This window comes from Lottia gigantea (assembly GCF_000327385.1).
Source record: "Lottia gigantea unplaced genomic scaffold LOTGIsca_216, whole genome shotgun sequence".
In the NCBI taxonomy this organism is placed as follows: domain Eukaryota; kingdom Metazoa; phylum Mollusca; class Gastropoda; family Lottiidae; genus Lottia; species Lottia gigantea.
The window spans coordinates 1077-15315 of record NW_008708518.1 but is presented as its reverse complement, the minus strand read 5'-3'; the positions used below and the strand labels follow the sequence as shown (position 1 = coordinate 15315).

Below are 14239 nucleotides of genomic sequence, written 5' to 3'. Positions count from 1 at the left end.
ATATATAAACACATAATGGTTTTATCACAAGACAATATTATATAATATACACACTCTCTTTAATATAATATTAAACACATAATGTTTTAACACAAGACAATATTATATAATAAACACACTTCTTTAATATAATATTAAACACATAACGTTTTAACACAAGACAATATTATATAATATACACATTTCTTTAATATGATATTAAACACATAATGTTTTAACACAAGACAATATTATATAATAAACACACTTCTTTAATATAATATTAAACACATAATGTTTTAACACAAGACAATATCATATAATAAACACACATCTTTAATATAATATTAAACACATAATGTTTTAACACAAGACAATATTATATAATAAACACACTTCTTTAATATAATAATAAACACATAATGTTTTATCACAAGACAATATTATATAATATACACACTTCTTTAATATAATATTAAACACATAATGTTTTAACACAAGACAATATTATATAATAAACACACATCTTTAATATAATATTAAACACATAACGTTTTAACACAAGACAATATTATATAATATACACACTTCTTTAATATAATATTAAACACATAATGTTTTAACACAAGACAATATTATATAATAAACACACTTCTTTAATATAATATTAAACACATAATGTTTTAACACAAGACAATATTATATAATAAACACACTTCTTTAATATAATATTAAACACATAATGTTTTATCACAAGACAATATTATATAATATACACACTTCTTTAATATAATATTAAACACATAATGTTTTAACACAAGACAATATTATATAATAAACACACTTCTTTAATATAATATTAAACACATAATGTTTTAACACAAGACAATATTATATAATAAACACACTTCTTTAATATAATATTAAACACATAATGTTTTATCACAAGACAATATTATATAATAAACACACTTCTTTAATATAATATTAAACACATAATGTTTTAACACAAGACAATATTATATAATATACACACTTCTTTAATATAATATTAAACACATAATGTTTTAACACAAGACAATATTATATAATAAACACACTTCTTTGATATAATATTAAACACATAATGTTTTAACACAAGACAATATTATATAATATACACACTTCTTTAATATAATATTAAACACATAATGTTTTATCATAAGTTACACTTGTTGTCATCAGATATATTTTTGATATTTCAGACAGTAGTAAGTGAAGATTTAGATCACTGTCTAGATTATTCCACCAATCTACGCTGTCTCAATGATCCAGATTGTGTTTATTGTTCTAATATTCAAAATAAACCCAAGTCTGATAATAATAATAATAATAATAAAGACCAGGAAGACAATCCAGGCTGTATTCACAGAACTCGAACTGATGTAAGTATACAGGCTATGATTACTCTTCTAGTGTCTAGAATCATACCCTGTATTACAAGGCCCTTCGTGATAAGTGACATAATCAACCAATTATTTATTGTGGAATTGCAGGGACCACAAACATCTGATTGGAAATTAGAATGGTGTAAATTGATGCTATCATTGTCCACTAAAATATAGAAGAATTTAGCTCTTTATAATGTTATTAAAATATAGAAATTCTCTATGTTTAGATGTGTTTAAATGGTGATATACAAGATCTACAGAGTAAAAGATGCCCTGGTATATGTTCAGTATTATCTAGTTGTTCAGCCTGCATCAGCCAGGGTAGGGGAGCTAACCTAACTTCCTCCTTACCTAGACGTCGTGTTTATAATGAAGCATGTAGCTGGTGTGTGAAACAAGCTGTTTGTACTCCACGAGCAGGTATGTTTTTATCAATTTATGAACAGACCAATATATTATCTAGTTTAACTGATTGTCATATCCCAACTATTACCTTTGTCTCCAATCATAACAAAATACCTAGAATCTCACTGAATGAATTTCTTCCTAAATTAGCTTTCAGTCTAATATTTTGTTTTCAAATTTGACTTTTTCCTCAACAGACATTTTTTTAATATCAGTTGTCATGTTGTAAAATATCACTGAATGAATTTCTTTAAGATTAGCCTAAAGTTTTACTAAAAATCTTCTTACTTTTTCCTTTAATAACAGAAAGATTTTATAATTTCAGTGCCACAAGGGACATGTCTAGCCGCTGATAATACAGTGTCTGGTATTCAGGGATGGTGGGGAGGCTTGTCAGCTAATCTGACTTCACATCAACAATGTCAGACAGCAGATTTTCCAGCAGGTCTCCAATGGATTGAATATAGATATCCTATGAATAATACTTACCCAGATCATGTAAGATTAATTTATTTAGTTAGACCTGTCTTCATTAGATCACATGATACAGAAAGTAGGATGTAAAACTCTATTCATTTTATTTTTATGTTGATTGTTTTAATCTTAAATGAAATGAATAGAGTTTTACATCCTACTTTTCTGCACCTAATTGGTCTGATGAAGACTGGCTACGCCATGCAGTGTGCAATGAGGAACAGAATATAGGTCTGATTAATAGTTTAAAGGAATGTTATTCAAGGAGGTCAAAAGGTCATCTCAGATAAAAACCATGTGATCACCAAGTACCTCAATATGAGATGAAAAAGAAAACGTTGTTATTGATATTATAAACAATACAAAATACTGAAACATTATATAATGATTAGAGAGAATGTGAAAACTCTAAATATATCAATATATTTACAACTGTCTCACTCATTTTGAAAACCTCTTCCTCTGTTTCCGTAGAGTGAAATCAGTTTGTTTACCTATCTTACAATCCCACAATGCATCACTCATTATCTCCTATATACTGGCAGTAATCAGAACTCCGAACTAGTTTATTGAATGATGGTTTATATTCTCTTGTTATTTCAGTTATCAATAGTACGTAAAACAGAGCAGACGTTACAATTTAAATATCGTTTTATGAGAGAGATTGAAGACGAGTTCACTTATTACGGAGCATTACGAGGTTTTATTCATCCATTAAATGCTCCCCCACCCTCAGGAGAATCGTATCTTCAGCTACATTTAAAGATGATCCACGGACAGAGTTTATTATATCTCAGTAAATCAGACAACCCTGATAATATGGTAGGTTTTTACATGGTTTTCATAAAGGTCTTAGGGTGAGGGAGGTCGTGGGGGTTAGGGAGAGGTTTACCTTCTGATTGAGAATAAGGTGAACAAGCATACATAATGCCCACCCTTCTTAACCTCCAGTAAATCTGAACTTAAACAATGTCTCCATATTAACACCTACCACCATCAGTGATTAATTACAAAATGGCAGACTATTAGTTAGATAAAAGGGGTTCTGTAATGTGTAATAATTAATGTATTTTTATAGGAAATGGTATTAAGTCTAGCTTCATATGCAACATATAATGAAAGTGTTGCTAGGCGACTAGATAGAACACCAATGTTTCCTAACATTGCTCGTGGGAATCGTTATTTCATTGAAATAATCCTGAAACATATCGTGAAAAAAGAACGAGGTAAAGATATTGATAAATATCCTGAGAGTAATATCAAGTTGGAATGGAACGGAGCTTTAACCAGTTTAACTCAACAACCATTGACGTCTGAGTTTTTACAACCCTATACTAGCGAGACGTGTTCAGGACATTATAACTGTCTAGCATGTTTATCTAATAATGCGTGTGGATGGTGTAATGCCCTACGAACCTGTATGAATAGAAGTGATGCAATGGGAACGTCTGTTTGTGCTAATTTAAGTTCCATACAGTTTCTGATAACCACCCCTAGTCAGTGTCCGATGTGTGATCATTATGTGGAATGTGGAAGCTGTACTAAGGTAATATTTGATTTTAAAAAGATTGTAAAGAGGTTTTCTAAATTTTCTCATGTATCGCAGACAGTGATAGTATCAATTTACACCATTCTAATTTTCAATCAGACGTCTGTGGTTCTTGTTAAAGAGATTGTAAAGAGGTTTTCTAAATATTTTATGTGTATCAGGGACAGTGATAGTATCATTTTATATCATTCTAATTTTACATCAAACTTCTGAATGTTTGGTAATTCCACTGAATTTATTGTTGACTATCATGTCATTATTGCTAAGGTTTTAAGTTAATAAAGTCATTTTAGCCATAGTGACATCATAAAACACTTAGTTTTAGTGGAATTGCAGGAACCACAGACGTCTGATTGAAAATTGGAATGTAGCAAATCAATGCTATCAATGTACCAGATACATATAAAAAGTTTAGATTAACCTATATAGTAGTGATAGGTATTGCACGCTGTACAGATCATGCTTACTCTATCTGAAACACCTGATGGTAATTCTCTATGGAGTCTACTGATACCAACTGTAAAATAATATTTAAAATAATTTTAGGATAATCTTTGTGAGTGGATGTTAAAAGATGGCCATTGTACGAGAAGATATCGTTATGACGAGGCTGTTCGTGCTCCAGAAAACTGCCGTGTTCCCTGTCAATAGTAAGTTATGTTCTCACTACTATTTTCTCACTACTATGTTCTCAATACTATGTTCTCACTACTATTTTCTCACTACTATGTTCTTGCTACTATGTTTTCGCTACCATGTTCTCAATACTATATTCTCACTACTATGTTTTCAATACTATGTTCTCAATACTATGTTCTTGCTACCATGTTCTCACTACTATGTTCTTACTACTATGTTCTCACTACTATGTTCTTTCTACTATGTTCTCAATACCATGTTCTCAATACTATGTTCTCAATACTATGTTCTTACTACTATGTTCTCACTACTATGTTCTTGCTACCATGTTCTTACTACTATGTTCTCACTACTATGTTCTTACTATTATGTTCTCACTGCTATGTTCTCACTACTATGTTCTTGCTACTATGTTCTTACTACTATGTTCTCACTGCCATGTTCTTACTACTATATTCTCACTACTATGTTCTCACTGCCATGTTCTTACTACTATATTCTCACTACTATGTTCTTACTGCCATGTTCTTACTACTATATTCTCACTACTATGTTCTCACTGCCATGTTCTATGTTCTATGTAATATGATAGTAATTGTAACTATTATAATGATTTATTTTGTAGCCGTATATCGTGTGATGATTGTGTATCACAGAGTGATGAATGTGCTTGGTGTGAGAATACTAGAACGTGTCTGCCGTTCTCAGAATACGTACCACGGTATTTATATGGACAGTGTACTAAATGGATTGATATGGTACAGGTAAGATCAACATCTTTGAACATTGTTTGATAAAAATTCTAAAACCAATTTCAACTGATAGTGTCAGTATGTATGTTTTCAAGTTCAAATTTATCAAAACAATACACAAAACTCTAGAAAAGTGTCTCTTAACCTATCTGGAAGTTTTAACTAAAACAAGCCAGCCAAATTCACTTAAACTTTTAAAGTTTAATATGCTTTTCGGAAGCTGTTAGAAAACTACTGTATGGCTTTAAGTAAAAGACCTAATTGTAGAGAAATATGTCTCCTAGATCAGTCAAGATGATATTGTTATTATTTGTAGATCAGTCAAGATGATATTGTTATTGTTTGTAGATCAGTCAAGATGATATTGTTATTGTTTGTAGATCAGTCAAGATGATATTGTTATTGTTTGTAGATCAGTCCAGATGATATTGTTATTGTTTGTAGATCAGTCAAGATGATATTGTTATTGTTTGTAGATCAGTCAAGATGATATTGTTCTTGTTTGTAGATCAGTCAAGATGATATTGTTATTGTTTGTAGATCAGTCCAGATGATATTGTTATTGTTTGTAGATCAGTCAAGATGATATTGTTATTGTTTGTAGATCAGTCAAGATGATATTGTTCTTGTTTGTAGATCAGTCAAGATGATATTGTTATTGTTTGTAGATCAGTCAAGATGATATTGTTATTGTTTGTAGATCAGTCAATATGATATTGTTATTGTTTGTAGATCAGTCAAGATGTATGTAGACAGTGTAATCTATCGACTACGTGTAGTCAATGTTTAGAGATGTATGGTTGTGGCTGGTGTTATAATATAGATAATCCTACTATAGGATATTGTATTGATGGTGATTTTAATGGTAAGTAGATTTCTATTTTATGACTTGTTAAATTTTTATACAGCGAGTCAACTTCTAGAAAACTTTTAACTTAAATATAACTTCTAAGTTTCCCAGTCTAGTTTAAATAAGAGTGGTTAATGCTGCTGTCCTGGCATAATTTCCCTCATTGCATACTAAATTGCTTTGCCAGAAAAGCACTATTATCAATGTATGTATTAATCGTTGTTGGTCATGTATTAAATGATGTCACACAGGCTTTTCCTTCATATGATGTTGTCATCTTTTCAATAGACGCCTTTTGTGTAATGAACCACGCCTTCAATGTCTCTTTAACCAGGTGTGAATCAGATCTATACCTTGAGTTTTATTTTCTAGGTCTAGTTGATAATTCAACATGTTCTGCAGTTTTAACTGATATCTATAACGTCAGTGACTCTGTGACACCCAATACTAGCTGGGCCTATCATAACTGTCCTGATATCGATGAATGTAGACTTGATCTACATGACTGTCATGATAACGCTACCTGTATCAACACGGAAGAGAAATATGTCTGTGAATGTAAACCTGGTTTTAAAGGGGATGGCACCAAAGTTTGTGATAAATCGTAAGTTTTTTTAATTTGTTTTAACATTGTTGATTATATCTGAACCATTTATTATAATAGTTATCATGTATTCTCTATGTTATATTTCAGATGTTTATATGAATGTATACATGGTAATTGTAGTGGAGAACCAGATCATATATATAACTGTATAATAGGATGGAGTGGATCTATAACATTATAATAGTTACCATGTATTCTCTATGTTTTATATTTCAGATGTTTATATGAATGTATACATGGTTATTGTAGTGGAGAACCAGATCATATATATAACTGTATAATAGGATGGAGTGGATCTATAACATTATAATAGTTATCATGTATTCTCTATGTTATATTTCAGATGTTTATATGAATGTATACATGGTAATTGTAGTGGAGAACCAGATCATATATATAACTGTATAATAGGATGGAGTGGATCTATAACATTATAATAGTTATCATGTATTCTCTATGTTATATTTCAGATGTTTATATGAATGTATACATGGTAATTGTAGTGGAGAACCAGATCATATATATAACTGTATAATAGGATGGAGTGGATCTATAACATTATAATAGTTATCATGTATTCTCTATGTTATATTTCAGATGTTTATATGAATGTATACATGGTAATTGTAGTGGAGAACCAGATCATATATGTAACTGTATAATAGGATGGAGTGGACCTGATTGTAGTGTTGATTGTGGCTGTAATAATCATAGTACTTGTCATACAGGAGTCGGTGTCTGTGACGAGTGTCATCATGGTACAACTGGCCTACATTGTGAACTCTGTCAAGTTGGTAGCTATGGTAATCCTCTCGAACCCAAAGGTAATATTAGTTTAAGTTATATGATATATGACCAGTATATACAGGTTATATGATATGTGACCAGTATATACAGGTGATATATTTACCAGTATATACAGGTTATATGATATGTGAAAAGTATATACAGGTTATGTGATATGTGACCAGTATGTACAGGTAATATGATATATGACCAGTATATACAGGTTATATGATATGTGACCAGTATGTACAGGTAATATGATATATGACCAGTATATACAGGTTATATGATATGTGACCAGTATATACAGGTTATATGATATATTTACCAGTATATACAGGTTATATATGTGAGCAATATATACAGGTTATATGATATGTGACCAGTATGTACAGGTTATATGATATGTGACCAGTATGTACAGGTTATATGATATATGACCAGTATATACAGGTTATATGATATGTGACCAGTATGTACAGGTTATATATGTGAGCAGTATATACAGGTTATATGATATGTGACCAGTATGTACAGGTTATATGATATATGACCAGTATATACAGGTTATATGATATGTGACCAGTATGTACAGGTTATATGATATGTGACCAGTATGAACAGGTTATATGATATATGACCAGTATATACAGGTTATATGATATGTGACCAGTATGTACAGGTAATATGATATATGACCAGTATATACAGGTTATATGATATGTGACCAGTATGTACAGGTAATATGATATATGACCAGTATATACAGGTTATATGATATGTGACCAGTATATACAGGTGATATATTTACCACTATATACAGGTAATATGATATGTGAAAAGTATATACAGGTTATATGATATGTGACCAGTATGTACAGTTTATATGTTATATGACCAGTATATACAGGATATATGATATGTGACCAGTATATACAGGTGATATATTTACCAGTATATACAGGTTATATGATATGTGACCAGTATGTACAGGTAATATGATATGTGACCAGTACATACAGGTGATATGATATTTACCAGTATATACAGGTTGTACTCTATTACAGGTTGTAGTGTCCTATATTACAGGTTTTACTATTTGACAGGTTGTAGTGTCCTATATTACAGGTTGTAGTGTCCTATATTACAGGTTGTAGTGTCCTATATTACAGGTTGTAGTGTCCTATATTACAGGTTGTACTCTATTACAGGTTGTAGTGTCCTATATTACAGGTTGTACTATATGACAGGTTGTAGTGTCCTCTATTACAGGTTGTAGTGTCCTATATTACAGGTTGTAGTGTCCTATATTACAGGTTGTACTATATGACAGGTTGTAGTGTCCTCTATTACAGGTTGTAGTGTCCTATATTACAGGTTGTAGTGTCCTATATTACAGGTTGTACTCTATTACAGGCTGTACTCTATTACAGGTTGTGGTGTCCTCTATTACAGGTTGTAGTGTCTCTATGTTGTGTGTTGTAATGGACATGGTGATATAAAGTATGGTATATGTAATAATGTAACAGCAGAATGTTACTGTACCCACAATACAAAGGGTCTTCACTGTCAACAATGTAACGAAGGTTATTATGGTGATCCGAGGTAGGTGCTTTCGGTGTAATATTGTTAAAACTCTTAACGTATTGTTGATATACATTTACATATGTACAGTACAGTACAGTTTCTATTATCAAAATCAATATCCTAGACAGTTTTATATAATTGCAAATTTTAACCCCAGCTTTGAACCTTGTGATCATGAATAGGGCACATGTTGTAGATCTTATAGTTTTCAAGCATGGTCTCAATTCTTCTGTTGGTTCCTGTCACTTAGCTTTGATTCTATTATCAAAATAAATGACATGTAGACAGGCTGTGAAATTTGGATGATTTTAAATGAAACTTAGTCTTACAAGCTGAATGGTAAAATGATGCTGTTTTGATGTAATCCACGATATTGTTTTATTTAATAACAGGCATGGTATGAAATGTTATCTACGCTGTGATGATCGAACAATATTAACAAATATTACCCAGGGTGCACTAGGTACACATCAAGGTAGTGGTGTGGTTCATCGTTCCCATGCCTATTGTCTGTGGTTAATGACAGTGTTTAGTGATATATCGAATATTAACCCTCCTCCTGATATACCAGTACCCAGTATAAGGTTAGCTGTTGAAGGAGATATGGAAGTTAAATGTGGAAGAGTAAGTTGTTTTAGTTAAACATGATTTCTTATTTTCTTTCTGACATCCGTTGTTCCAAATAATCTGCAAATAACTTGTACCATTTTGATGTTGTTATAGCTATTGTTAATTGTTTTGATATTTTGCGATGTTGATGTCAAATTTTTCGGATGTATCCATGAATTAAATGAAATTGGATGATAAAAAAATCATTTGGTAAATTAAATATTTAGATGACATGTCTTATAATTCCTGATTTAAAAAAACTTACAAATTCAATATTATTTCAGCATCTACTGTATATTTACGATGGTACTCCAGTGTTTATCATTTTAATATTATTATTTCAACACCTACTGTATATTTACGATGGTACTCCAGAGTTTATCATTTTAATATTATTATTTCAGCACCTACTGTATATTTACGATGGTACTCCAGAGTTTATCATTTTGATATTATTATTTCAGCACCTACTGTATATTTACGATGGTACTCCAGAGTTTATCATTTTAATATTATTATTTCAGCACCTACTGTATATTTACCATGGTACTCCAGTGTTTATCATTTTAATATTATTTCAGCACCTACTGTATATTTACCATGGTACTCCAGAGTTTATCATTTTAATATTATTATTTCAGCATCTACTGTATATTTACCATGGTACTCCAGAGTTTATCATTTTAATATTATTATTTCAGCACCTACTGTATATTTACCATGGTACTCCAGTGTTTATCAGTTTAATATTATTATTTCAGCACCTACTGTATATTTACAATGGTACTCCAGAGTTTATCATTTTAATATTATTATTTCAGCACCTACTGTATATTTACCATGGTACTCCAGAGTTTATCTTTTTAATATTATTATTTCAACACCTACTGTATATTTACCATGGTACTCCAGAGTTTATCATTTTAATATTATTATTTCAGCACCTACTGTATATTTACGATGGTACTCCAGAGTTTATCATTTTAATATTATTATTTCAGCACCTACTGTATATTTACCATGGTACTCCAGAGTTTATCATTTTAATATTATTATTTCAGCACCTACTGTATATTTACGATGGTACTCCAGAGTTTATCATTTTAATATTATTATTTCAGCATCTACTGTATATTTACCATGGTACTCCAGAGTTTATCATTTTAATATTATTATTTCAGCACCTACTGTATATTTACCATGGTACTCCAGAGTTTATCATTTTAATATTATTATTTCAACACCTACTGTATATTTACCATGGTACTCCAGAGTTTATCATTTTAATATTATTATTTCAGCATCTACTGTATATTTACCATGGTACTCCAGAGTTTATCATTTTAATATTATTATTTCAGCATCTACTGTATATTTACCATGGTACTCCAGAGTTTATCATTTTAATATTATTATTTCAGCACCTACTGTATATTTACGATGGTACTCCAGAGTTTATCATTTTAATATTATTATTTCAACACCTACTGTATATTTACAATGGTGAGTTTATCATTTTAATATTATTATTTCAGCACCTACTGTATATTTACCATGGTACTCCAGAGTTTATCATTTTAATATTATTATTACCTACTGTATATTTACCATGGTACTCCAGAGTTTATCATTTTAATATTATTATTTCAACACCTACTGTATATTTACCATGGTACTCCAGTGTTTATCATTTTAATATTATTATTTCAGCATCTACTGTATATTTACGATGGTACTCCATAGTTTATCATTTTAATATTATTATTTCAGCACCTACTGTATATTTACCATGGTACTCCAGAGTTTATCATTTTAATATTATTATTTCAGCACCTACTGTATATTTACGATGGTACTCCAGAGTTTATCATTTTAATATTATTATTTCAGCACCTACTGTATATTTACCATGGTACTCCAGAGTTTATCATTTTAATATTATTATTTCAGCACTTACTGTATATTTACGATGGTACTCCAGAGTTTATCAGTGGTGTTAATAATTCAGCTACGTTGTTAGGAGCGTTCTGTGGTATGAAACCAGGTCGTGATTTTGTAGTCGTAGCCAAGTCTGGTGTTATAACAGTGTATTTTGAAGCTGACATTCGACGTAAGTATTTTTATAATATTATTCAGTTGTCAGAGTTTCAAATATATTCAGTTAAATAGTATTAGCTATTTGGACTCAATGAAAGGAATAAACCACATTTTTGTAAAAGAAATCTATGATGCTTTTGAGAAATATGATAGAAACATATACAGAATGCCAGGTATAATTTCAATTTGAATGATGGACATTGTTTACATTCACAGTTTGAAAAGACTTGATTAATTGGAGCGAGATTTCAGATTAAAAAGCCTTTTTTTGACAATTAGTTTTATAAATGAAGGTCACATTTTTAAAATAAATTTAATGACTACCTCAGACATGAATCATTCTGGAATCTAGCCTCTTGTGTTGGCATTAAGAGATGAGAATAGGGCTGTATAGATAAATACAAGATAAAATCTTTCTGTTGATAATTTTTCAACTTGATATTTCTAGACACAAGATATGTGTTTTAATAATTGTTATTTATATTCTAGGTTCATCATCGCGAGGTTTTAATGCCAGTTTTCAGATCAATATGTGTCCAGATGAATGTCAAGGACATCGTGAATGTGTGGAAGGCGAGTGTGTTTGTCAGAGAGGGTTTGGGGGTATCAACTGTGAGGTTGAACTCTGCCCTCGAAACTGTTCGTATAATCTCACCCAGGGAGAGTGTAATCATGTAAGTTAAGATATTTAATTAAAGATAGTAAGGGTTGGTTATAGTTATGTTTATTTATCATGAAATTGAGAACATTCAGCAAACAGTGAAAATTATGAAATTATATTTTCCTGAAAGCCATCAGCAATTTGAATTCTGAATGACGCTAGACTATGAACTAATAATCAGGCTACACAATTTCTACTTATTGGAAACTGGATTAGTATTTACTATTATTAGTACTATTATTATTATTATTGTAGGAATATGGAATGTGTGAATGTACTGATAATTTTGTGGGGGCAGCGTGTAATATACCAGTAGATACTAATCTACCTAGACTAGAGTTACTCATAGACCCTAATAGAATGAAGAATCAAACTAATCTACCCCCAGCCCTGATGGGTCACTCATTAACTAGCTGTGGAGATGGTAATCTCTATCTGTTTGGTGGTATTTCACCTAGTCAGGGCTTACAGAATGATATGTGGGTATATGAAATCTCTGTCAGAAAGTGGACTAAAGTTATACCAATTGATGCCAAGCCCTCAGGAAGGTCAGTTAGTTTATTCATTTTATTTATAGTGATATCTGTAATTTTCTAGTTGATATGTAATGATATAATAGTTCAACTAAACTAGATATCTGAGAATATCTTGATTTTAAGTGATTAATATGAAAAAGAAATGAATTTGGCTATTCTGATAAATATTTTATAGAGAGTGTTAAATAACAGTAAGATAAGAGATTAAGAGATAGAAATCTTATATTTTATATTTCTCACCAATATTTCTAGATATTATCATGGTGCAGCCTGTGTACCGTTATTAAAGATTATATTTGTATTTGGTGGTTTCCTGACGTCCAGTTCGGGTGAATCGTACGTTCCTACCAACCAACTGTGGAAATATAACATAGAATCTCAAGTCTGGTCTAATATTACCGTAAGATTTTATATCAATTTAGAACCTGAAACATGCTTTGGCTTGATAGTTTCATGCTTTATGACCTTCAGACAACTCTCTGAGTTATAGAAATATTAAAACAGAACCTGAAACATGTTGTAACTCAAGTTTTCAGGCTATGCTTTCTTCAGACAACTCTCTGAGTTATAGAAATATTAAAACAGAACCTGAAACATGTTGTAACTCAAGTTTTCAGGCTATGCTTTCTTCAGACAACTCTCTGAGTTATAGAAATATTAAAACAGAACCTGAAACATGTTGTAACTCAAGTTTTCAGGCTATGCTTTCTTCAGACAACTCTCTGAGTTATAGAAATATTAAAACAGAACCTGAAACATGTTGTAACTCAAGTTTTCAGGCTATGCTTTCTTCAGACAACTCTCTGAGTTATAGAAATATTAAAACAGAACCTGAAACATGTTGTAACTCAAGTTTTCAGGCTATGCTTTCTTCAGACAACTCTCTAAGTTATAGAAATATTAAAACAGAACCTGAAACATGTTGTAACTCAAGTTTTCAGGCTATGCTTTCTTCAGACAACTCTCTGAGTTATAGAAATATTAAAACAGAACCTGAAACATGTTGTAACTCAAGTTTTCAGGCTATGCTTTCTTCAGACAACTCTCTGAGTTATAGAAATATTAAAACAGAACCTGAAATATGTTGTTACTCAAGTTTTTAGACAACTGATCTATTTCAGTCTGTGTCTCTGTTCTAGTTGTGGTAATTTCCCACTGTTAACTGAATAACTGTACTAGTCTGTATTAGCTCAGTAAACTATAGAATAATAGAGTATCTATTTATTTTATATTTCAGCAAGCTCCGAACTGGGTACCACCATTAGCTGGTCATACCTT

The 14239-nt window shown here is 30.8% G+C and overlaps 1 protein-coding gene across 1 annotated transcript in view; it reads left to right on the top strand.

The window, feature by feature from the left end:
- Positions 1 to 13451, top strand: part of LOTGIDRAFT_174753 (hypothetical protein) — a gene marked incomplete at both ends in the record, with an annotated part of 15385 nt that extends 1934 nt beyond the window's left edge. Inside the window, 19 exons of the mRNA XM_009054402.1 lie at positions 1224 to 1403; positions 1637 to 1829; positions 2140 to 2312; positions 2892 to 3110; positions 3367 to 3834; positions 4384 to 4487; positions 5102 to 5240; positions 5961 to 6093; positions 6451 to 6682; positions 7283 to 7509; positions 8373 to 8464; positions 8934 to 9076; positions 9451 to 9682; positions 11089 to 11170; positions 11203 to 11279; positions 11618 to 11777; positions 12254 to 12438; positions 12681 to 12973; positions 13214 to 13451. Of these exons, the coding sequence (XP_009052650.1) occupies positions 1224 to 1403; positions 1637 to 1829; positions 2140 to 2312; positions 2892 to 3110; positions 3367 to 3834; positions 4384 to 4487; positions 5102 to 5240; positions 5961 to 6093; positions 6451 to 6682; positions 7283 to 7509; positions 8373 to 8464; positions 8934 to 9076; positions 9451 to 9682; positions 11089 to 11170; positions 11203 to 11279; positions 11618 to 11777; positions 12254 to 12438; positions 12681 to 12973; positions 13214 to 13451 (3570 nt within the window). The remainder of the gene's footprint in view (positions 1 to 1223; positions 1404 to 1636; positions 1830 to 2139; positions 2313 to 2891; positions 3111 to 3366; positions 3835 to 4383; positions 4488 to 5101; positions 5241 to 5960; positions 6094 to 6450; positions 6683 to 7282; positions 7510 to 8372; positions 8465 to 8933; positions 9077 to 9450; positions 9683 to 11088; positions 11171 to 11202; positions 11280 to 11617; positions 11778 to 12253; positions 12439 to 12680; positions 12974 to 13213) is intronic.
- Positions 13452 to 14239: the final 788 nt, after the last annotated feature.